This window comes from Mandrillus leucophaeus, unplaced genomic scaffold (genome assembly GCF_000951045.1).
Source record: "Mandrillus leucophaeus isolate KB7577 unplaced genomic scaffold, Mleu.le_1.0 Scaffold173, whole genome shotgun sequence".
NCBI lineage: Eukaryota > Metazoa > Chordata > Mammalia > Primates > Cercopithecidae > Mandrillus > Mandrillus leucophaeus.
In genome coordinates, this window is record NW_012101732.1 from 1,684,361 (window position 1) to 1,711,307 (window position 26,947).

A 26,947-nucleotide genomic window follows, 5' to 3' on the forward strand; every position below is an offset into this window, starting at 1 on the left:
TAGTGAGCTGCCACGGAAAAAAAGATTAAAATAAATAAATATTAAAATAAAGTAAAATAAAAAAACAGTTACTCAGAAACAAATTATTTAGTTCACAGATTAATACAAAGTTTTAAGATGTAATGAAAAAGCATACACTTTGGGTTCCTACACATTAATACTCAAATGTAATTCTGTCATTTGATCTTTAAGCCTCAGTTTTCCTATCTGTAAACTGGAGTTAATAAATCCTCCGGCAGAATAGCTGCGATGTTTACACCCTGGGTATATAAAGTGCCTAGCCTAAAACAGGCATGTAGTAAGTGGTAATGAGTACACAGACTTCTGCTTCTACTCTGTCCTGATACTTTCCTTTTGGCTTTAGTGAAAGATGAGCAAAGGAGACAGAAAGTACAACTCATGTCAGTTCTCATTTTACACATTTAGCAACAGTTAGGTCGTCTGATAAGAGTTTGTAAACACATACTAAATTGTTTGGCTTTTGTCTACAAGTTTTTTGAGAAGCAGTCAAGTACAGCAGGTAAAACAATGAATTCAGTGGCAGAGGCCTTGACTGCTTCAGCGAGCTCCAGCATTGCTAACTTGGTGACCTGGGAAAATACAGCTGACTTCTGGGGTTCACTCAGATGGAGCAGGACTCATGCTGACTACAGAGTGGGGCCTGCGAGATCCAGTGACAGGGCCTTAGTCTTCCATCAGGGGTCACAGTGAGAAAAACCTGCCTAGAGATCCATTTGAGATCTGTGTCCTGAAGCAATAAACACCTGAGGGGCAACTGTATCTTTCCTATAACATTCCTAACACATTTGACAATCTTGCTTCATTTCTGTGAGACTGCTTTTCTGAGAGTAAAGTTTAATCATTCTAAGAGGGTTTTCCTTGCCTAAGGTTGCTGTGCAAATGAGAAGGCCGACAAAAGGAAAAAGCGAAACAGCCTACGGTTATAGTCCCTCAGAACACAGGGAAGAAACTGTCAGAGCTGATGGAGACTAAACTTTTGAAGAGATGATGTTGGCAGCTCTTACTCTGAGCCACTCTAGAGACCACCCGAAATGTGGTTCTAGGGCAGCGCATCTCACACGTTCCTGTGCATCCACAGCGCCTGAGGACCTTGTGTTAGGCCAGGCTGGGGTTTACATTCTGCTTTTCTAACAGGCTCTCAAGCGCTGCTGCTGATTGTCTGCAAACCATCTTTTGATGGGCTGAGTCTTAGATCCAGAGGTTGTAGCCCTTTTATGAAGCAGGTTATTGGTCATTTCTTTTCCTTCTTCTGTGTTTCATCCAATCTTCAACGCAAAAAAAAAAAATACTAATTGAGCAACTGCTTCCTTATCCTACATTGCATAGAGTATAAAAGAAATCCAAGGCACTTTACAAGTTACAATTTTAAAAGTTACAAGCTGGTTATTGGTAAAATTGTTGACCAATAAGACAGTGTATAAGGAAGTACATTCTTAAGTCCAAGAGAGCTATTTTTCGTCTCTTTGTATCCAGTGAAGTCTCTGATCAGAGCTCCTTACTTATTTTGAAGCTGTATCACCCACTGTCTTCCAATTCTGATTTTTATCACGCTTTTACTTTTTTCCTTCATTTAAAAACAAAAATCTTTCTCTGTCATTTCTAACTATCGGCTCTATTGCCTTTTGGAACTATGCAGCAAAAATTTCCTTCCTCTCTGGAAACAATGATCCATTTGATAATAGAGAAGTTTAAGAGAGAGAAGTAATTTGCCTACGGTTCTGTTGAGGGGCTGATCAAATATCTGTGCTACAGGAATTCAGTTTTTAGTGTCAAATTATTTTGAGTAATCAAAAAAGGAATCATGGTACAGTTTGATTCCTTGAAAAGGAAATTTCAAAAACTAAGTAGGATTTGGAAGTGTGTGCTTATTTTTCTATCTCCATTTTATTGAAGAGGCAACTATGGCTTACAGAGAAGTAACCCCCAAGCTCCCCAAGGGTCACATAGTGAGTAAGAGTCAGGGGTGACTCTGGATACTCTGGCTTCCCCAATGCCAGAGTTCCCCCAATCTAATCCCCAGCCTCGAATGCCTCACTTCTTTGCTGCCTCCAAGCCTTTGCACCCTTAACTGGGATGACTTCCTGCCAGCACTACCCCATCTGATTTCTTCTGTTTGTTCATATCCGCTCTCCCCCTGCAGAATTACTTGCATCCTTGTTTGCATTTTCATGGCACTCTTTTCTTCATGTCTCTGTTCCTCTATTTATACCACTCTGTTATAGTTGTTTGTCTGATTTTCCCCTCTTAAACTCTAGACCTACTCAGGTAAATACAATGACTTCCACATCGCTGTAACTTCAATTCTTCTCACAAAAGGGATTTAAGGAAAATCTGTGATATTAATGACCTAGCATCAGAAACAGATGATTTTCAAAGAGGTTTTGAATAAAACTATTAAAGCTTCTGAAAAACCAAAGTGTGGTGGGGAAGAGAGAGTCACAGTACATGAACATACTCACTGGATTCCTTTTGCCCTAAACTGTCTTAGCTCATTAGTGGATCTTGTTTAAACTTTAGGAAAAAATAAGTTGGCCAGCTAGGTGTCAACCTGCCTCCCGTTGGCACTGATGTCTACAGCAGGCTCAGAACATTTCTCCAGCTTTATGTTGCACAGGACATGTAAAAGTGCTGGCCGAGCTGTAACTGAGAGAATCTGTGCCTAGTTGCATTTCTTGCCTGTTCATCCCTGGCTAGCATTTCAACTACAAGTTCTTGTCAGAAGTTACCCAGTTTGTAACACTATTTGCCTCTGTTATTATCTTCTCAAAGCCCATGAAAGTGATTTTAAAAGAAACCAAAGATTTTCCCCTTTTTGTCTCCCCTCCGTCAGCTCCAGTGTGGCTGCTCATTAACACACCATCAGAAAGTGCTTTAATCAAAAGTAATTGAATACTGAAGGCTGATTTCAATAGAAGGAATTCGGTGGACCTCACAGCAAGGAAAAACAGAGAAACTCATTTCTATGGTAAGTCCTCCAGTTTTCTGTCTGAGATGTGGGGTACTCATGCCAGATGTGGGATAATGGGGTACTTAAGCCCAGTTGGGATTAAATGCACAGACTACCCAGTAGGCACAGAGTTGGAAGGAAGGAGAGGAAGGTGACTGGGCGGGAGAATGGCGTGAGCAGTAAACCCAGTAGAGAAACAAGCAATTTAAATAACACTCCAATGGAGTATTTTTTATTTAAAATTTCCATAATTTTATCCAGTTAGGAAATATATTACCATTTTCCTATATCTACTCTTTCCTTAAAAAAAAAAGGACTTTTTAATATTGATTGGTACATTAATATAAATCATATCATACTCTGGTAAAACATTTATGGCCCTAATATTAACTATTCAGTTTTCCTAATAAAACTTCTCATAACTTCTTATACTACAGAAGGAAAGTACATCATTTTCAGTTATGAAGATAATCTTTAGCATCTATAATATTCTTAATCAATTTTAAAGATAATATCATATAACACTTTGGTGTTTGTGCCTCTAAAAATAAAGTTTTTTTTTTTTTTTTTTTAAAGAAGGCTTTAAACATTCCAAATGGCAGTGGAGTTAAGGACATTTATTTTTATACTATCAAAATAACACAATATTAAATTCCTAAAATGTGTATGCATAAAAGAAAGTTTTGCCAGAATAAGTGCATTCTGCCTTCTAGTCTACATATATATAGATATAAATTCATAATCAACAGATACAGAATTGCCCTGTAAGGCTGCCTTGTAAGAATCACAGATCATTAAAGATTATAGACAAAAACTATCTTTTTAAATAAAATAAGAGGCAGAGAGGTGTTTTTTTTTTTTCTTTCTTTCTTCTTAAAAAATTGTATGGACTTGGATTTGGTGTTAGGAGTAGAAAGACAGTAGGGGCCAGGCTGGGTGAGGGGGAACAGGAAACAAGGTCTTTGCAGCCTGGCACTCTGCACTGAGCAAGGCCTCCTACAGAACATTCACTCCTTCATCCCTCCCTCCACCACAGAACCTGTCCTGGGAGGCTGCTGTGCTGCAGGCCCTGTTGCGGGCAGTGGGAATGTAATGGTAACCAAGATAGGAGTGTCTCCCAGAGACCACGAGGCTCACCTTCTAAGTAGAGTCACATGTTCCACAGTAGGTTAAACATTTTTTTTTTTCTTTCCAGGAAATTACAAGGAAGGAAAGTATAACTTTTCTGTAACTGTTCAATTTTTGCTATAATTTCAAATTACTAACTCTCAAGTTAGTCTGTATCTTAAGACTATCCAAACTTAGAAAAACTTGTGGTGAATTTGATGTTGCTGTTTAATTTTGGTGCTTACCTAAAGTTTTTCTCCTTAATGATAATTATATAATTATCTTGCCAATCTGCCCAGTAATTTTATAGTAGCCAATTTAACCCTAATTTTTCTATGTATTTTGAATCCTGAAATGTGCATTTCTTTATCTCATGGCCTAGAGTTAATGATTCTAAATCTTCATTTCAGCGTACATCAGAATTACATACAGGTTTGGTATTTCTTAAGTACTGCATTATATTTCAAAAGCTGAAATAATTTATGAATTTCAGAAAACTTCTTTCTAAAATATTCTATTTGTTAAATGAAACCAACTATGAATAAAAACGGTCGAGGCATTATTGCTTTTTTTTTTTTTTTTTTTAACTACAGGGCTCCTAATGGTGATTGGTTTAGTTTTCCAAACAGTAAACCTCAATTGTCTCATAAAATTTGGAAGACACCATTGTTTAAACAAACTAATATAAACACAAAATTTTTTAAATGTGAGGTTAAAAAAATCTAAGCCCCAGATTTTAACATGGTCCTTCAATATAAACTGATAATGAAAGGCTGCTTTGTAGACAAAACTGGCTATAAAATTTAGGCACCAGTTACAGGGGGAGGCAAGAGCAGAGCACAGGAAAATGATCACTCAAAAGCTGGTCAGCAAATGTATACTGGAAAGGAGAATTCCTAAAAATTCAAATGACCGGTCAATCTTCTTCAACCTCTTAAATTATTGTAAGAAACAGAGGTTTCCATTGATTGTTTCAGAGAGCACGTTTATTACTTTCACTAGTTCTGCAGAATTTTTATATCTGGATTTGACAGCTATGTGTATTTGTTTACTTGCCATTTTAATTCTTTTCTCCATGCTTATTCTGTTAGTTCAGAGTTTCTTTTGGGCTTCTTTTTAACACTCTTAGCTCACTGGCAGCCTTTTATAATGCATTCTTCTCTGATGTTTCTTGTCCATTTTAGTCCCATCACTTTTTCGCTTCCAGAAATGTCTTACATTTACTATCTTAATAATTTCCAGTACATTTATAGTTTTTAAAACCTTTTTTTCACTCATTTAGTGGAATTTAGGGAAAAGAAGGGTACATGAATAAGCATCTCTGAAAGTGAGGTTCTTGATTAGCTATTTTTTGAAAAAGTTCTATATTGAAAACCAGTGAGTTACCCTATTTTTTAGAATAAATTCAATTTTAGCAGCCAATCACGCTTAAAGTTTTTATTGTATAACAGTGTTATGGTTTTAGGCTTTGAAATTTTTAAAGAAAATATATAATATCCAGAATGGAGACAGCATAAGGAATTAAAATATTTTAATATTCTTCAAATCAAAATTGGGTGAGGGAAACGGAAGACGGGAAGCAGCTTTTGTTTGGGGCTCTGGATGTGTGTGGCAAGTAAGGCTGTAACCACGTTACACAGGGCATGCTTTGACTACTCAGGGGAAACCTGTAATATTGGCAGTGCTGCCCCCATCTGACTAAAGTGTAGAGAAGGAGCTTTCCTGTGCCACTTAAGTAGTAGTGGTAGTGACATTTGAATTTAGATCTGATTCTAAAGCTCTCTTTTCTATGTGCTACTACCCTTCAGGGGCAAAAAAAGAAATTTTTTAAATTCCAGCAGGTAATAAGCATGCAAATTAAACTGTTAAACATGTATTCGGTCCAAGGCTAAATTCATAGTACTTTGCTCTTAGTGTTATGGGTAATGGGAAGACCACATGGAACATATAACCTGTGGCATTGGGGTGGTGGTGGTAAATGTAATCCTGACATAGAAGCAATTACAGATTTCTTAGATTTTTAAAAACCTGATCTCCACTTATTATTTCAGTGAATATTTATTGAGCACATGCTGAATTTCAATACTGTGCTTGGACCCAACAATACAAAGGGCAAAAGGCACATTCCCCCTCTACTATGAAGCCAAGCTAGTCTGGAGATTAACAGACTTAGTAATTGCACTGCCATATGGTCCTAGTAACAGCAGAGTACAGCACGGGGTGGCAGATGCTCAGAAAAGATGTATAGTGCCCAAACTGGAGTTACTCCATACTTTTGGAAATAGTACATTTCAATAATTAAACAGAAGGGAAATATACTAATGAAAATGTCTGATGCAATCTCTCCTCTGAGGGCTTTAGGAAGTGCTTACGCAAGTGTGAACTGACGTGTTTTCCACATCTGAGAACCTCTTTATTCTCTATATCCAGGATGGAGTTTTACTCTGTTGCACCCAGAGTTTTCTGACCCAAACCATTGTTAACAGTGCTATTAATAATCCCAAGGGAATAGCTTAAATGCTCTTGGCACAGCCATTAACACAGTTCCTCATCCTCCTGACAAGTGGTCAACTCCAACTACAGTCAGCTGCAATAGGTGTGTCCAAGGGTGTTAATATGCAGGCAGTTAATTCAGAGGTGTTCAGGAGTAATTATTCAGTCAATGAAGACTGCCACCACTTGGGGTCCATTAAAGGATCTGTGCTGTTTTATTTAGCAAAAGTGAATGTGATTGTTTCTTCTATTAACTATTTATTGCTCTACCAGCCAAAGCACTGGCTTTGTAATATGCATGTCTGGACTAAGTACAATTGATGATGTACTACTAGGTTTGAATATTCAAACAGACCTTTTTGTTTTTAAAACCATCTTGGCTCACCACAACCTCTGCTTCCTGGGCTCAGGCGATCCTCCCTCCTGAGTAGCTGTGACCTCAGCCTCCTGAAAAGCTGTGACTATAGGCATGTGCCACCACATTCGGCTGATTTTTAAAATTTTTTTTTTTTTTGGTAATGATAAGGTTTCACTATATAGCCCACGCTGGTCACAAACTCACGAGCACAAGTGATCTTCCCACCCTGGCCTCCCCAAGTGCTGGGATTACAGGTCTGAGTCACGGTGCCCACCCAAAATACAACTTTAATAATGAAGGCTTCGTTGTTAATTCCTCTCTATCTCGGCATTTCTTTCATCAACTGATTTATTTCATCCTCTACTGTTTCTAGTTTTATATTCTTGGGAGTCTTGAATTTACCGTGTTTGACTGAATTATGAAGATATTATTATAATACTTTGGCTTTGCCTTATTATAACATTTCAACATTAAAAAATCAAGTAAGTTCCTGCTCTAATGTGAAGAACTTCAACTTTAATGTTACATTTATATTCAGAGAGAATGCCTGCTAATAAGAAATTTAGCATATTCAGCAAACATTAGGAATATTATTTTTCAAATATAAAACTACAGAGGAAATGTAGGAGAGCAACAACTCAATTGAGGGAGTTAGATATTAATCTGGACTCCACTAACAACTAACTGTCTAACACTTGAAGAAGATGAATAACTCTACATTTATATCATCTATAAAATAGAGATAATATTTAGCTTATACATGGCTGTTGTGAGGCATTAGCCACACATATGAAATTTCTGGCACACGTGTTTTCTCAAAACACACAAGGTTCTACTTCTGGTATAATAACATAAGCTCCAACCAAATCAAACCTTGGGCAAAAAACTAAACTTTGGATAAAATACAAAAAGCAATTACTTGAAGTTACTGGGTAATGACTAGGTAGATTCCAAAGGGTTATGACACTTGAAGAAAGGTAACTGAATGAAGTGACTTCTTATGATGTTTCCAATGAGGACAGGCTGCAGGGGTCATGCTGAGCAGCTAAGACTCCAATGGAAAACTCTGAGTCTTTGCACTGGATGAATCACAGGCCAAAGTTTCCAGCAATCACAGCTGCTGGAAAGTGAGGAAGGAAGTGTAGAAGGAAGAGAGCCAGAGATAGGGAGCCACGGATTGTATGTATGAACTCTCACCAACTCTCCAGTGACAACCGAACCACAAACGCACAGGGCAGACTGCAAGTATCCCTGAAAAGGATGAAGGAGCTTGTCTGAGATTTTAGCTGCTTACCAAGGGATACAGTCTGCAGTTGGAGTTCAATCAAGCTATCTGCTTAAACAGTCTAAAAAAATAAAATAAAAGCAACACTGTTTGGAGGAATACAGCAAATTCCAGAGTTTTCAAAGCACGATATTTACTCCAACATAACCAGATTAATTAGCAGACAAGGAATTAAACAAAACTCTCAAAATTTATAACGTATAAAAGTATAACCAGGGATCTCAGTTTTAAAAATCATCCACTTTTCTTCCTTCCCTCTCCTCTCACCTCTTCATTCTTTCCCTCTATAGAAACTCCCCTCTGGCAATGCATGCCTATCAAATTATGTTCTTGCTTAAGAAATTCCAGAGGCTAATCTTAAAGCAGGCAAGAAGCCCCTGTGGAATCCTCCCACTCAGCAGGATCACAAACAATTAGTCCACCGCCACTGGTCTGAAGTCAAGGTGACACCAGCTAGGCCTCCAGGTGGGCGATTACCCACAACAGCCACTGGAACAAGACTCGCAGCCCCTGAACTCTGCAGCACTCCCACGGGTGTCCCACACCACGTTTCCCTTTAAAAACCCCCAGGTAAATTTTAAAATTTAGAATGCTAGTTCATCATCTTCTCAATTTGTTGGCTCTCTAATGACACCTGCTTTTCTTCCCATCAACCCTCACCTCCTGTGTTTGTCTCTTGTGTTTGACTTTTGAGCAGCCAGCAGCCAAACCTGGGTCTGATTACAAAAGAAAATATCCTGGTAATGAACGAAAAGATACAAAATCTCAGCAGACAAATAAAAACTATTAAAAATCAAATGAAAATTTTATATCTGAAAATATAAAGGATCTGAAATGAAAATATCATTGGATTGGCTTCAAAATACAAAGGAAGGAGGTGGTGAACTTTGAGGCTAGGTCAAGACATAGACCAGTCTGGAAAACAGACAAAAAAATAACGAAAAATGAGCAGAGACTCAGCCTGTAGGACAATATCATAAAGACACTTTCCCGAAGTTTCTCAGTTCACAATGTCCTTAGTGTTTCAGTAAGTTTTTCACGATATTTACCCCAGGCCAAACCAATAAGGAACAAATTTGGTAATTAAATTGTGAGTACCAAACAACTTACACATTTATTTCTCAACATTGCAGCTGTTTGAAAAATAACACATATTATTTTACAATATGTATTATAATTGAAAGGAAATATTTTATTTCATTATTAAATAACAGCAATTATTATGCATATTGGGTGCTACGTAACTTCGTAACTTCTCAAACCATGGGATCAGATGGGACACTGTCACTCTCATTTCTTGACCCACACTGACTTTCAGATAATGTTTATTGTTTATCACAGCAGCCGGTAAAGTACCAGCGTCACAAAGATGTGACATCATGAAAATCAGTGACATATGATCTAACGCTGAAAAGAAACTATAAAGGATTATCTTAAGCTGACAGTTCCCATAGTGTGGAAACAGGGAAAGGGGCAAGTAAAATATCTGAAGAAACAGTAGCTGAAAATTTCCCCAATTTGATGAAAACTGATAAACGACCCTGGGTGACTTGGTTAGTCTAATGTTCTCACTTAAAACAAAACCACTACATTAAGCACCAGTATCTGTGAACATGCACTTATTACTTAGAAAGAGGGCATAACCTCCTTTGTTCAAGTTTCTTCTTGCTGCTTCTGGTATCAAATGTGGGGACACTGGACTGCTCCTACGTGGAAGAAAGGGCCAGAACAGCCAGAGCAAAGGCCAATGGAAAAGCAGCACAGAAGCCACCGAGTGTTAAGAGAGGAACAGAAAGCAGCATCCTGGAGGGCTCACAACTGTTGAGTCAGACAAAACCAGTACCTTGACATACACAGTCCTGCGGCAAATAAGATCAGCATTAGCAGAAGAATATTTCCCGTGGTCAACACTTGATCAGAAAGAGGCTAAAGAATGTGCTATAGCACTTTATTCACATTATTGTTTACTGAGCAATTACCATATGCAAGGTACTAGGGACACATTGGCCTTTATGGATTTGTATTACCCATAAGGAATAACAATGACAAAGTGAATAAATAAGGTAAATCGGCTTGACCAATGATACGACGCCACCAGGACAGGGAGTTCTGAGCCAGCTTCTGGCTGAAAGGTTGGCCCCTTCACTCTGAGCGCTCGGCAAGGGCTTCTCTGACCAGGTGCCCGTGTAGGCTGAGGATGCAATGCTGAGAGGGAGGCGGCCAGACACCTGGAGACAAAGCCTCCAAGGAGAGGGAGAGTAAATGTGAAGGATTTGGGAAAGAAATGAGCTTGGGCTATTTAAGGAGCAAAAGAAAGGAGACCAGTAAGGCTGGAGTTAAGACAAAGGAAAAGTGGAATAAGATAAGAGTCAGAAAGGGGAGGAGAGTGCCAAGTGCTATATCAGGTAAGTGCATGTGAGGAAGTGTGGATTCTTTTCTAACTGGAAAGGAGTCACTGAAGGATTTTAAGGATGGAAAACATAAGATCACATTTAATTTGAAAAAGTCATTGGGACTGAAAATGGAAGAGTAGTGTGGATTAGACTAGGAAGGACGGCAGAGATGATTAAAGAAAAAAATGACTTGAGGATTTAAAGGCAAAATAAAAATGACTTACTAAGGAACTGAACATGGCAAAAAGGAATGCCATTAAAGATATTATCACATCATATGAAGGCCAATTTATGGCTATTCATTGGAGATTTTTCTCACAAGTCTTAAGTAGAAATTCGTAGGCTCCAACAAGTATGTTTTTCTTTTGTATGTATTGTGACTGGTTTTGGACATTTAAACACTGGATTCTGTAGCCATATTTCCCTCATCTTTAGCCACAAGGCAACTCAAAGTATAATTTCAAGACCAATTCTGCCAACACTATGGAATGTTGTTATACGTACGTTTTTGTATACTGACCTTACCCTTGGGTTTTTGTAATTTTCTACCCTAATTTGCTCATCAATTTATTTTTACCTTAGTTTTATTCTGTGGACTATACTAGTTTGGCATTAGTTACCACCTATCATTAGTTACCGCATGTGATTTCATGAAAAAAAGGAGTAAATAAATACAGTCGCTCAGCTATGAGGATACCTTCTAAGGAACAGCTCCTTAGCTGATCTCATCATTGTACAAACATCACAGAGTGCACTTACACAAACCTAGGTGGCATAGCCTACTCCATGCCTAGGCTATATGATACAGCCTACTGCTCCTTGGTTACAGACTTGTTCAGCATGTTATTATACTGAATACTGTCTGTGACTACAACACAGTGATAGGTGTTTGTGCATCTGCACATATCTAAACACAGAAAAGGTACAGTGGAGACACAATAAAAGATGGAAACATGACAATATAAAAGATGGAGAATGGTACACCTAGATAGGGCACTTACCATGAGTGGAACTTGCAGGACTGGAAGTTGTTCTGGGTGAGTCAGTGAGTGAGTGACAAGTGAATGTGAAGGCCTAGGACACTACTGTAGACTTTATAAACATTATAAACTTAGACTATACGAAATTTATTTTTAAAATGTTTTCCTTTCTCCAATAATAAATTACGCTTAGCTTACTGTATTTTTAAAAATTTGTCAACTTTAATTTTTTTTTTAATTTTTTGCCTCTTTTCTAGCAACACTTGGCTTAAAACACAAACACTGTGAATCGGTACAAAAATATTTTCTTTGTATCTTCATTCTATCAGTATTCTTAACTTTTTTAAAATTATTTTTAAGCTGTTTTTGTATGCAATTAAGATACAAACACACATTAGCCCATAGCCTAGGACTACACAGAATCAAGATCATCACCGTCACTAGGCAATGGGGACTTTTCAGTTCTATTATAATCTTATGGGACCACTGTTACATATTCAGTCCATCCTTGACCAAAAACGTCATTTCGCGGTGCATGACTATTTAAGTCTTTTCATCTTGTATTAAAAGTGTGATCATAAGCCATAATGAAAACACAATAAAAGTGCTAGAATGAAAATTATCTGGGAGAATTACAGTAAGGGAATGGGGAAAAAAAAACTTATTATTTATTCTGGATCAAAACACAAGGGAAGGACCAATCACAGAGGAGAGGTTTGGATTATGAAAGCAGATGGCCTGGATTCCACCCGGCTCTACCAATCACTAGCTGCATGACTTTGGGCAAATAATTTACCTCCCTGGTCTCACTGTCCTCATTTTTAAAATGGTGATGTTACAAAACAGTGCCCACCACGTCGGACTGTGATGAGGCATAACTTAGTTGATATCTCTAAAGTGCTTAGAAAAGTACTCAATCAATAGTAGCAGCAACGTAAGTGTTTGTTAAAATTAGTTTCAATTCGGACTTGAAGGTAATAATGATTTTAAAAAGGCAAGGCAGAGAAACAAGTGAGCAAAGATATAGAAAAATACAAGCACCAACTTTATGAAACAAAGCTTCTACCCTTTGTTTCATAAAGGGTAGGTTGTTAAATGTACAGGGTTGGTTAAATGCACAGGAAATATGGCAAAATAATCAGTAAAGACTAAACTGTAGAAAAGATTTGAGGAAAAAATGTACGAGAAGGCTTTGAATTCCTGCTGTATGAATATAAACATTGTACTGTAGAAACAAGGTGTTTAAAGGATTTGAGACCGAGGAAGACCATAATCACATGAAGGAAAGAAAGTGGGTTGTGTGTTCAGTGCCCTGCTGGTGCCTAGCATATGAGCTGCTTATGATTTCAAGTACACAGGTGGTAACCATAAGTACACAAATAAAGGCATTTAACTCTGACACTGAACCAGTCATTACTCCACCACGAACTGAAACCAGGGTCTAAAATTTGAACTTAAAAATAATGCTATCACAGAATATTAACCATCAAGACATTAAAACAGCATTAAATGACAAGCAATGCATATACTGTAATCACGAGGGATGGGTTTTCATCTGTGCAGATGGAGGTATCTGTCCAGGTATTGCATTCAAAATAAACAAAAAAACTGCTTCTGTCTTCCTCATCTGTTCATAACACTTTCAACAACTTAATTTAGAAACTGACAACTGAATTATAAATCATATTCAGTAAAAATGGCAGATCTAGTGTAAGGAATGCAATACCCTCTAAACAACAGCAGTGGGTATGCTCGATTCTCCACACTCTATTCTGGAGGGGATATTCATTCTGTGCTGGTATTTTGCAAAAAGGTATATGTAAGAGTAATTTAATCCTAAGTGAAATATCACTGGGTTAATTTTATTACATACACACATATATAAAGATATGTATATATATAAAATAAATGTTGTAACATGCACTTTTCTGTGTACTAATCTTACTTGTATAAAAGTTATATACAACAGCCACAGGAAACTAATATACCAGGTAAATAATTTCTTATGATGAATACTACATATAGTGTTCATATATATATGTATATATCTCACTAAAAATAAAGTGTGTATATATATATACAGAGATATCTTTTTATCTACATTTCACTAAGAAGATTGGAATGCTGACATATAAATGTCATTTCTGGGAGACTTCTGTTTCTCTTTTTAGCTTATTTTTATTTTTGTAGATATGGGGTCTGGCTATGTTGCCCAGGCTGCTCTTAAACTCCTGTCATCAATCAATCCTCTGGCCTTGGCCTCCCAAAGCACTGGGATCACAGGCATGAGCCACTGTGCCTGGTCTGTTTCTCTTTTTACTTATCTATATGTATTTTCTGTTCACTTTTTGGGTGAGATTTGAGGACAGATGCTTCAGTCTCTATTATTTCAAAGAGCTAAGAGACAATGCCTTGATTGGGAGGTTTGCTATCTGCTATGGCACCAATAATGCACCTGGCCACTATGAACCATACTATTTACCTGCATCTACAAATAAACAAACAAACATAAACCAGTAATGTAATAAGTTTGGAGACTTTCAGAAGAGTTTTAAAAATGTATTTTGTTGGCCGGGCACGGTGGGTCACGCCTGTAATCCCAGCACTTTGGGAGGCCGAGGCAGGCAGATCACGAGGTCAGGAGTTAGAGACCAGCCTGGCCAACACAGTGAAACCCCGTCTCTATTAAAAATACAAAAAAAAAAAAAAATAGCCAGGAGTGGTGGCAGATGCCTGTAATCCCAGCTGCTCGGGAGGCTGAGGCAGGATAATTACTTGAACCCAGGAGGCAGAGGTTGCAGTGAGCCAAGATAGTGCCATTGCACTCCAGCCTGGGTGACATGGCAACACTCCATCTCAAAAAATAAACAAAATAAAATAAAATATATTTTGTTATATTTGGCTTGTAAATGTACAAGCTCCCATCACAACAAAGATAAAACTAACTAGACTAATAGGCCACTCAAAATTATCCTGTCCTAATCACAGGAACCTTATCTAGAAAAAAAAATTTCTAAATAAGGTTACCTTATCTAGTTACGTTACCTTATCTAGAAAAATAAATTTTACAGATGTGATTTAGATCTTGAGATGGGATTACCCTGGTGTGCTCTAAATATAATCATATGTCTCCTTGTAAAAGGCAGGCAGAAGGAGATTATAGATATAAGAGGAGAAGGCCGTGTGAGGATGGAGAGGCTAAAGCGATGTGCCTACAAATCAAGGAATGTTGTAGTCATCAGAAACTGGAAGAGACAAGGAAAGGAATCTCCCCTAGAGCCTCCAGAGGGAGAACGACTTTGCCAACACCTTGACTTTGGCCTAGTGACAGTGATTTTGGCATCTGGCCTCCAAAACGATCAGAGACTATATTTCTATCACTTTCAGCCAAGAAAAATCTGTGGTAATTTGTCACAGCAGCCACATGAAACTAATGAAGCAGGTAAGTAAGTTCTTAAGATTTCAAGTAAATTTAATGGTATAAAAAATAGAAATGAAAGAGATTTACCATTTACTGAGTACCTACATAAATTATCTCATAAAATCATCAGTAGCAACCCTATTACTATTAGCTCTTTTAATTAGCAGAGATCATACCCATACCTATGTTTCTTGCATAACTGCTCTGACATTGCTCTGATCAGCAATGCAAATTGAGGAAGTGACTTTTATTCTCCCAAATAAACTTAGAGATGTACAAGAATGCTATTTTAAATTACTTCATGCAGAATTCTATCTAAAATAAAAATTTATCCATAGTCATTAGTTTAGTTGAAAAATCTGCATTACTTCTTTCCACTGACTTCAAAGATTGAAAAATTAAAAATAATTCTCAATGAAATTTGAGATAGTCATGTCAGATTTATGATTTCTTTAAAACATTTTTCCCATTAACATTAATCACCAATCCAAGGACAGAAATAAAAAATGTGTGTGCCTAGATCAGCTCAGGAATTTACAGATACCACAGAGCATTTAGAGTGAATAAAATGGCAACAAGCATGTGGACACTGACTTGGTGTCTGACACTGTGCTTAGGATTGGTGATGTGGCAATGAAGTAGCCTGATGGTTTACTCAATGGCAAAACACAAGTGACTACTGGCCCAATCTTCGTATCAATGCCATTACTTACATAAAAAACAAGTCTCATTTAAAAAAATTAATATTATAGTGAATAATAATATTCACCTAGAATCATCAGATAATAAGTGTCACAGGTTATATTTAAGCCCAGGAACATCTCACTCCAAAGTAAATCCCCTTAATATGACATCACATTGTTTGACTACAGACTTAAAAATGTTATGATTATGATTTTTAAAGTGATGGGGGTCTCACCACATTGCCCACGTTGGAGTGCAGCAGCTATTCACAGGCACTATCATAGCATACCATGGCCTTGAACTCCCGGCCTCAGATTCCCGAGTAGCTGGGACAACAGGCATGTGCCACTATGCCCACATGAATACAAGTTTTATTCAGATAGAACTGTTTTTGGCTACTAATAAAGAAAATATTAAAACTGCTGCAATGGTATGTTAACCTAAAAAAAAATTACGCTTACCTGGTTATTGCTGGGGCTGGTACACCTCTTGTACGCAAGGTGGGTTTCCCTCGAACCACTGGAACATCTGCATTTTCTGAACCACCATTCAAATATGTTAATTCCTGGAGCTGTGCTTGCCTGATCTCATCATTATAGTCCTACACAAAAGACAGAAGATAGCAAAATTCACTTCATATTAGAAATACAAAAATATTTAGAACAAAAAGCAAGTAATTCTTAGTAGAAAAAAAGGGTTAGGAAAATAGTTGAATCAATTTACAAAACAATAAAATAAAAATTTGCTAAAATAAAAATGTGATAATAAATTTTTGTAAAAAACGAAGAAAAAAAACTATAGCATTTTTTCCTCAAGCTAAAATTTTCTATAATCAGCCACTAACCTTTCTCTGGGCATACTTTGCAACTGAGACATTTATAATAAAATTAAAATATCATAAAACTGATATATGGGTATTGTTATTTGCAACTCAATTCAACTAGCAGGTATTGATTACCTATAATGAACCAAGTAACAGAGAAACAAAGAGGAATTAAGCAATAGCCCAGCACCCAGGGACTTCAATCTAGCAAAGAGGAAGGATATATATACGTACAACAGGATAGCCTTCATGTAGTTAAGAACCACAGGGACACAGGCTTTTTGCACATTTCCAATAGAAAATTATACAAGTTGTGAAATTCAACATTTTCAGAATTGAACACATAATCTTATTCCTGAAAATTTGCTCTTCTCCTTTCATCTTACATTATCATCCAAAGATTCAACTAAGAAACTCTAGGGGTCATCCTTGATTTCTCCTGCTTCCTTAGCACCCTGAACTCCATTCAACAATCATCAACTAAGACATGGGTAAATGTAAGCGTAATCTATTTTACAAAAAAGGGAAAGTTCAGGTCTAAAGGATCAAAAAGGAAATAGTAAGTTCATTACAAGAAGTGCTGCCTCAGGATGAGAACTAAAGGGCTAATATCCAAAATCTACAAAGAACTTAAACAAACTTACAAGAAAAAAGCGAACAACCCCATCAAAAAATGGGCAAAGGATATGAACAGACACTTCTCAGAAGTCCTAATTTCATGGGATTTATTAACAGTAAAGCCACTACTGTCAGAAACAGTGGTTTGGGTGAAAGGTAGAGATGGAATCCGTTTCAGTGGAATAAATAATAAACAGCAGTAAGCCAGAGAAAGTCAAGGCAGGCAGCTTCTTCCAGCTGTATGGGCACAATGAAAATGAGAGAGAAGATCATAGTTTTCAGGGAGGAGCAGAGGATTTTAAGACAGAAGAAACATGAGCAAATAAGAGTGTAAATAGAAGATTTGGAGGAGACAGATTCCTGAATTATTTATTATTTAGAATTAAAAACCTGAAAGACATTCAGGAAATTTATTTTTAAAATACTACCTCTTTTCAAAAGCAGAATGCAAAAAAATGGCTTGAAACTTGTAGTAGAAGGCATTCTGGAATTAAAAAAAATATGAACACCAGTCAAAAAGAAAGTTAAAATCATAATCAGCTAACACTTGCAAAGCAGGAAGAAGAGAAGGCAAATGATGACCAATACAAGTCACTGTGATTGACAGGGAAAATTAAGAATGGAGTCAATACTTTATTGTAAATAAAAATTACTTCCCTGACTTATTTCAGGTATTGTGACCTCAGGGGAAGCATCTAGTTCTTTCCATCATTATGTCAACCTCTCTAAAATAAGCCTATTAGTATGTTACCAGCCATTTTACTGAAAATGTGTGAAGATTAACACATACTTTGTAAAGCACATTCTAAATAAGTGATTTGTAAAGCTCTAAATATAATGTGCTATATAAATGGTAAATATTTGACCTGCTGAAAAGTTAGGAGGTGTAATAGTAAATTGTAAGAAGTTAAAAATAGATTCATGCAAAAAGAACACAGTCGAAGCCCTATTCAGAAACAACATTAAAAAATATTGTTCTAAGTAAGGTTAGGTGATTATAACAGTATCACAAAAACTATAACGTCCATTTAAAATACCATCTTTGAAAAACTACATTTAAGAAATATGGAATTTGAATCAATCACATCTGAGGTTAAGCCTAAATTTAACCAACTGAACTTAACAGCTATGTGATTTTAGACAATTTTTTAAAATTCTAGGTGACTGTTTCTCCTGGTGTCAAATGGACCCTGCTGATATTACCATTATAGTTAGAATTTTCTTGGTCTTTGAAAAAATGCTTTTAAATTAGTAGAGAATGCAAATCATTCATAGTAGCTTACAGACTAACTTATTTTTGTAATTTTGCATTTTAAATTATCATTTTTAACTCCCCATCTGAAAAGTGAAACTATTACAACATTAATATTAACACCATCATGAATTGTAAAGAGCGGAAAAGCCATTAAAATTTTGATTAAATATGTGTAAGCAGGACTTGACTATCCAGTGAGCTTAGAATCTATTCAAATATATGTTAGCCTGAAGAACGGAGAAAAAATTTTTAAATGAAGTGATTAAAAGTAACTCATAGAAATTCAGTGGGTTCTCTGTTAGGAATTTACTCTTCAGATATATTTGCCAAAATATGCCAACAGTTATGTCCAAGGTTAATCCTAGGATCACTGTTTGTATTGTGATCTATAAGAAGTAACCTCAATGTTCATTATTTGAGGGCCAATTAAATAAACTCTGGAACATGCATATAACAAAATATTATGCAGACATTAAAAAGAATGAAATAAAACTGCATATGCTCATAGGAACAAGGTCCAAAATCACCTAAGTTAAAAACAAAAGGTACTAATAGGACATGCCACTTCTGGTACAGCTAAGGGAGGAGCTCAGCAAAGCCTCTCCCACAAAAAGCAAAATAAAAACTGAGGAAATGGTTCAAAGTAACCATTTTAGGAGTTGAAAACTGACTAAAGGTACACAGTAAACTGAAAATACAATGTATTTATTCAATAAAAAGTGCTACATTTCAAGTAAGAAAAATGAGTCTGGCCGGCTTGCCAAAGGATGCACCTAGTATTGCTGTCTTGAGTGGCGTCAAGAAACTGACCATCAGGCTAGCCAGAAATTGGACAGAGATTCAGGAAATGAGACAGTCTTGAAAAGCTCGCCACACTCCTCTGGCTGGATGGAAGGCTATGTGCATGGACAGCAAGAAGAGAATGAGGCAAAGCTCTCCATACAACCTTTCCTGAAGGCGAGTACACATATATGCAGAGGACACAGGAGGAATCCCAGAGCAACAGATAAGCCAGGGTGGACATGACGAGAGTCTTCCTGGATCCACTCCCCCATGTACACGCACAGCTCCATCATTAGAGGATGGAAACCTCACTGACACAGTTGTGTGAACACGAGCTCCTGTTGGCTGTCCACTAAGCAGTGCTGACACAGACAACATCCCTAGCAGGCCAGGTTTAAAAATAAAAGCAACAAAACAAAACAACAACAACAAAACACATTAACAGAGATATTATTAGCTGTAACTATGAGGAAGACAGGCTGCAAATTTATTCCAACTAAATTATTAAGGAACTAGAAGACAAAAAAAAAAAAAAAAAACTGTCTGCAACAAAATCCCTCTGGGAAGAAAACAAATCAGATTACAGGTTTGCTATAATATGTTATTGAAAATATAGACTTTTCAGCAAAAAACTAAGAAACATGCAAAGAAACAGGAAAACGTGACCCATACTCAGGGGGAGAAAAGCAGTACAAAGAAACTGTATTGGAGAGGGCCCAGATGTTGGACTTGCAACACAAGAACATTTAAAAAGCATATTACCCGCAATGAAAAATTCACTAGAGGAGTTCAATAACAGCTATGAGCTGGCAGAAGAATTAGTTAACTTGAAGACTGGTCCATTAAAATTATCCAGAGTGAGGTACATGGAGAAAAAAGGATGAAAAATCTTGAATGTCAGAAATTCATGAGACACCAGCATGTGTATCAACATACATGTAACTATAATTAGGGGGTGTGGTGGGGGGTAGAAAGGCAGAAAAAGTTTAAATAGCTGAAAACTTTCCACATTTAATGAAAAACATAAACCTATAGATGCACAAAGCTTAGCCAACAAATAGGATAAACGTGTACATCACACCCAAATTGCTGACAACCAGAGGCAGAAAAAAATCTTGACAGCAGCAAGAGAAAAACAACAGATTATACACAGGAGAACAGTAAAATGATTAATGACTCTTCTCATCAAAAATAACAGAGGTCAGAAGGTAGCAAAGCAGCATATTCAAAGTGCTGGAGAAACAAAAAACAAAAACTATCAATCAATAATTATATTATCTATTTTTTTTGGATGTAGGTGAAATAAAGACATTCCCAGAAAAACAAAAGACTTTTTGCTAGCAGACCTAGGTTACAGGAAAGTCTAAAGAAAAACCTTCAGGCTGAAAAGAAATAACACCATATGGCAACTCTATCCACAGGAAGAAATGAAGGGCACCCAAAATAGTGTAAGTTAATATAAAAGACTCCAGAAAAATACTGTGCTACAAACTAATGTCCCTCATAATTACAGATGCAAAAATCCTTAACAAACTATTAGTAAACCGTATCTAGCAACACATAAAGAATACTACATGCTATGACCAAGTGGGAATTATCCTTGGAATGCAAATGTGGCCTCATATCTGAAATCAACTAACGTAATACACTATTATTCACAAAATAAAGGAGAATAAAACCACACAATCATCTCAGGAGGAAAAAGATTTGCAAAATTCAATACCCATATTTATACATTTATTCAGGATAAAAACTCTCAACAACGAGAAATATAAGAGAACTTCCTCAACATGACAAAGAGCAGCAATAAAAAAACCTACAGCCAACGGTGAAAGGCTGAATGCTTTCCCCCTAGTTTTAGAAACAACACTGCACTGATGGTTCTAGTCAGTGTGATAAGGAACGGAATGGAGTGGAATGGAATAGAAGAGAATAACAACATTACATTAAAAAAAATTAAAGGCATCCATATTGGAAAGGAGCTAGTTAAGTCGTCTTTATTCACAGATGACATGCTCCTGTATTCCACTAATTAGGATTCCACTTAATCATTGTAATGATTCTATTTTAAAACACCACACTGTAACTAATAAACACGGCAAGATCACAAGATACAAAATCAATATACAGAACTCAAGTGTATTTCTATACACTAGTAACCATCTGAAAATGAAATTTTAAAAATTGCACTCACAATAGTATCAAAAAGTATACAATATTTACAAATCAATTTTGCAAAAGGAAAGGAAAAGGCTGATACCCTGAAAACGATAAAACACTATTGAGAAAAATTTTGTAATATCTTTTTTAACAGTGAAGAAACATTTCACGTTCCTGGATTGGAAAACTCAAAATTGTTAAGATGAAAATTATCCCCAAACTGATCTATAGATTCAATATAATATGTATCAAATCCCAGCCAGCTTTTTTTTTTTTTAACAGAAATTAAGAAGTGGATCCTAAAACATATATAAAAATGCTAAGAAGCCAGAAAAGTAAAAAAAAAGCTTGAAAAAGAACAAAGTTGGACAATTTACACAACCTAGATTTCCAGATTTACTTAAAGCTAAAGTAATTAAGAGCATGCTACTGGCATTAAGAGTAGGCATACAAATCAATGAAAAAGAACTTGAGAGTGCAGAAATAAACCTTTACATTTATGTTTAGTAAATTTTCAACAATGGTACTAAGGTACTGAATGAGGAAATGATTGTCTTTTCAACATATGGTGCTAGGAAAACTGGATATTCATCCAGAAAAACATAAATTTAGAGACCTGAAATAAACAAATTAACTCAAAATGGATTTTAAGTGAGAGAATACTGAAAAACACCTAAAGAAAACAGAAAATCTTGGTGACCTTCAGTAGGCGAAGATTCTTTTGGCCAGCCCAGATTCGGTGTGAGGGAAATTAGAGTCTACCCCGGGGAAGGACTGTAGGGGTCACGGGATAAAAGGTGCTACTGCAGCCATCTTTGGAAAAGAGAATCTGTCTCACCTGGCTGGAGACGCACTGCCTGCGCCACACTGCATCATCACCAAAACATACACCTCTCCTTAGCTGTGGTCTTGTCAGGGTTTCAGTTTCGTAGTCATTTGTATGAAAAACTGATTCATATCTGACTTTGCCATGAAACTCCATGAGAGATCATGTATTTTATTAGTTCACATCTGCCTATCACATAGCGAAGCCCTTAGAAATTTTGTTTTTAAACTAAATGAAGAAATAGATTGTCATATTTGCTCATGGGAATTAAAGAAAATACTAGCCATTTCAGTTCCCAGGTTATTACATACTTAATGCAATTCCATGTCCTGGCTTTTTAAAGGCAAAAGTGATTTAAATATCCTTTGCCTATAAATATAACAATTGTTTTCCTCAGACATAGTATAATCACAGTACAAGTGCTGTAGTATGTAAGTCAATCCACCAAACTAGCCTAGGATGACCAAAGACAGTCTTATCCAGAGAACTATTTGACAGATGTGTCAGTTTCTCTAAAATAGTCTGCAGCGCCGAAGTGTTGAATACTTTATGATTCTTTTTACCAAGAGCATGCAAATGACATAAAAAGTCCTTTTATCAAGAGCATACAAATCACACAAAAGACTTAAATCAATTTTTGTAACAGAGGTAGAGATGTATTCCCTTTAAATTGTCACATCCTTAGCAATGTCAAGGTGTCTGCAAGGGTTAAAACAGATAGTCAATTTTTAACAAAACATCCAAAATACTTGGCAGAAGCTAGCTAAATAGCCCATGCCCTCTGTGCTCATTATGGTTATGTCTGTTACTATATTTATCATGTTGTACTGAAATCATCTATTGATGTTTCTCTTTTCCTCTAAATTACATAATATATTATACTAAACGAGGGCAGGGACTGCTTTTATTCAAGTCTGCATGCCAACACCAAGCACCGTGCATGGCACGCAGAAGGCACTAACGGTTTTGTGTTGAAGAACAAAAAATTTGTAAAGTGTCACATAAAATCGTAGGAAAAGTGTTTCAAAACCTGAACTAGGGATTGTGCTATGCAAGTTTTTTAGCTATGTAACCTTGGCCGTATTATTGAATCTTTCTGAAATTCCAACACCTCATATATAAAGAAGGAATGATGCCCAGTAATTCACAGGGACACTGTAAGGTCTACATGAGGTGATGTCCATACAGCTTTTCAGCGGAAAAGGAGCTACGCAAATAACAGTTACAGACAAGAATTATCAAGGATTAAAGCAAAGACTTTAAAGTACAAGTTAACAATCAAGAAAAATTGTACTAACAGGGATGAGGAACTTTTTGATTTCTTCCAAAGCATGTCCCATCCTGGCATAAGCTTCTGCAGGTGGGGCAAACACTTCAATGAGAACATGGAGATCATCATTGAGATGGAAGTACTTTGCTTCTCCACTTTTCCTCAACTCTTCTTCCTGGAAAAAAGAAAAAAGAAATCCCATTCAAAAATGTGTCATTGTAAGAAATGAAAAAATAAAAAAATAAGTAAATAAAAACTAATCCCCCAAAATAAAAACAATCCATTTGGCATGCGGTTGTCACAGAAAATCCACGCAACAGTAGACACCACTCTAGAAAAGAAGGTTTAAGCTACAAATGTCATCCTGATATTCCCAGGCTTTTACACACACTCCAAAGGCTTCCTACTGCTGCTGGAATAACATCCCACTCCAGATGCTGACTTGTAGGAGCTCCATCATCTGCTCACTTCCACTGCTAGGCTGTCTTCACCTTCTCCAGTCTCGTTTGCTCAACCCTCAGCAGCAGCTGCCCATGCTTCCTTTGTGCTTCTCAACCTGGCTGAGCTCACGTGCTCACTTCTACACTGGCTATGTGTGTCTGTGATGCTGGTACAAGGCACTTACCACTATCTGAAATATCTTATTTAAAAAAACATGTCTATTTTCTCTTAGTAAAAAGTGATTACCATGGAGCAGACACTGTGACTGCTTTGCTTAGTGATGCATTTTCCATGTCTAGAAAAGTGCTTGGTATACAGATGTTCAACAAAGATTTGTTGAATGAATGATTAAACATTCATTCATTGCTATGTCAATTTGCTCGTTCACATATTCATTCAAAAAACATTTCTACATACCAAGCACTACATTCTGAGAATAAAACAGTGAATAAAACAAAATGAAAGACTTTATTACATTATTTTACACAATTATGACAAAAGTTTTTAATCTTTGTTTCCATAATGAAATGCAGGAGGAAAACTAGGAGGAGAAAAAACAGATTGTTAAGGAACTCCTGATTTTGCTCCCCTGCCTTTTCCTAACTAACCTTCAATGTTAGGTCCTCATTTCAGAATCTGGGTCTTCCATTAGTCTTTGTTTCCAATATTAATATCAGACAGATTAAGATTAACAGAAATCTGAGACTAATTTCCAAAAGATAAGAAATCTTTCTAGTCTCTCAAAAAGGCTATCCCATAACCAAGGGAACCCCAGGAATTCCTGGCAATACCACCTTTTAATTTCACAACTAAGCAAGAGGCCAATGATGAAATGCTAGAAGCACATAAACCTTGACTTCACCCTTGAAGGATTCAACTTCTGTGATTTGACTATTTGAACTCTTATGAAGAAAAGAAAGAGTAATACACAGAGCCGGAGATGAGCATGGGATTTACTCAGCTATACTTTCATCTCAGCTATGCTGGTCCTAGCCATGCGAGTTTAGACAGACTGTATGTAATCCAATACTTAATTTGCAAAATCTGTTTATTGGTAGCACATTATGTTAATGCAGAACTACTGAGAACACAAGGGACAGCTTTATACAAATGCTGGTGAAAGGAGACAGTGTATACACTACCTAGTCCACTGCCTAACATACAGTAGGCACCAACACATGCTAGCTTCCATCATATTACTAGAAGTATGCCAGAAACTGAATGAAAGGAAAAAACATAAGGGAAGGTATGTAAATATAAGCTGCCACAATATTCTATAAATTTCCTTTGAAATTTGTTTTGACTATAAAAACCATTATCTTATGCCAACTCTTCATTGTTCTAATCAGAACATTTCAACCATCTGATCTGAATCTCTCTCTTTGCTCAAGTTTTAAAAATTGGATTCTATGTACAGCAATTCATCTCTGAAAGCACAAATTATTGAAACAAACATTTATCCTTTTCTAATAGAGTACCAAAATAATGATTTTAATTGTTCATTCTTATTCAAGCATTTTTATTTCTATCACAAACTTAAGCAGGACAGAGAGGCTTTCTTATCATAGCTGTAGCCATGGTACAATTCCACAGAGGAGTTATTACCAAACCACTCTATAGATTAATGATGAGAGGCAATGTGTTATTTGGAGAAACACATAGATGCTGAAATTCTGCATTAAACCCCTAATCCAACATTTATTGTATGACTTGGGCAGGTTACATTACCCTCATCTTAAAGGGGTGATTTTTAAGTGGGGAAAATAATAGTATAGTACTTATCTCAGAAGGCTGTTATGGTAATAAAGGAGTTAGCAAACAAAACATCTTTAGGATGAAGCCTTGCACCTAATAAGCACTCAGTAAATGATAAATGTAGTAATGCTAATTATTATATAACTATCATTTTATTTATTCTATTATGTATAGTATAGACGATGCAGGCAAAACATCCCGCACCAAGTTTGGCACAAACTGAAGGCTCAACAGACCAGAGCATTGTCATGATTATTATGCTATGTAACCAACTGATATACATCAGTAATGACCCCCATAATTTCATAACGTAGCGAATAAATGCAGAAAATAAATTATATTCACATTAGATTTTAAATAGTGAACACTTTTAAAATCTAAAAGGATGAGATTAAAATAATAAGGGAATCTCTTTAGAAATAAACATATTAACAGATAACTTTTGAAAACTAAAACTAGTAAAAAGGATCAACTGAAATCAATATTCAAGAATTCAGGCAGGCCGGGCGCGGTGGCTCAAGCCTGTAATCCCAGGACTTTGGGAGGCCGAGACGGGTGGATCACGAGGTCAGGAGATCGAGACCATCCTGGCTAACACGGTGAAACCCCGTCTCTACTAAAAAATACAAAAAAAAAAAAAACTAGCCGGGCGAGGTGGCGGGCGCCTGTCGTCCCAGCTACTCGGGAGGCTGAGGCAGGAGAATGGCGTGAACCCGGGAGGCGGAGCTTGCAGTGAGCTGAGATCCGGCCACCACACTCCAGCCTGGGTGACAGAGCGAGACTCCGTCTCAAAAAAAAAAAAAGAATTCAGGCAGTGACGATAATACAGCAGATGGGATACTAGTATAATCTTGTTTTTGTTGTTGTTGTTGTCGTTGTTGTTGTTGTTTTGGTTTTGGAGACAGAGTCTCGCTCTTTCACCCAGGTTTGAGTGCAATGGCTCAATCTTGGCTAACTGCAACCTCCGCTTCCTGGGTTCAAGCAATTCTCCTGTCTCAGCCTCTGGAGTGGCTGGGATTACAGGCGTGTACCACCATGCCCGGCTAATTTTTATATTTTTAGTAAAGACGGGGTTTCACCATGTTGGCCAGGCTGGTCTCGAACTCCTGACCTCAGGTGATCCCGCCGCCTTGGCCTCCCAAAGTGCTGGGATTGCACGTGTGAGCCACCGTGACTGGCCAGTATCCATTTAAGTTGCAAACCTGTCACTTAAATGATCATCTGTGGTCACCCTCAGTAAAATGCTTTTGAAAGAATGACTGATGGATCACGTGACAGAGGCTACAGCACAGTATGGGACAAAATGGGGAGGGGAGTACAGGTAGGC

General features: G+C 36.9%; 1 protein-coding gene across 1 annotated transcript in view; it reads right to left on the reverse strand.

The window, feature by feature from the left end:
* Window positions 1-26,947, reverse strand: part of KHDRBS3 (KH domain containing, RNA binding, signal transduction associated 3) — a 198,285-nt gene that overhangs the window by 81,362 nt on the left and 89,976 nt on the right. Inside the window, exons 4-5 of the mRNA XM_011977076.1 lie at window positions 23,453-23,599; window positions 16,151-16,290 (exon numbers count right to left, since the gene is read on the reverse strand). Coding sequence (XP_011832466.1) covers window positions 16,151-16,290; window positions 23,453-23,599 — 287 coding nt within the window. The remainder of the gene's footprint in view (window positions 1-16,150; window positions 16,291-23,452; window positions 23,600-26,947) is intronic.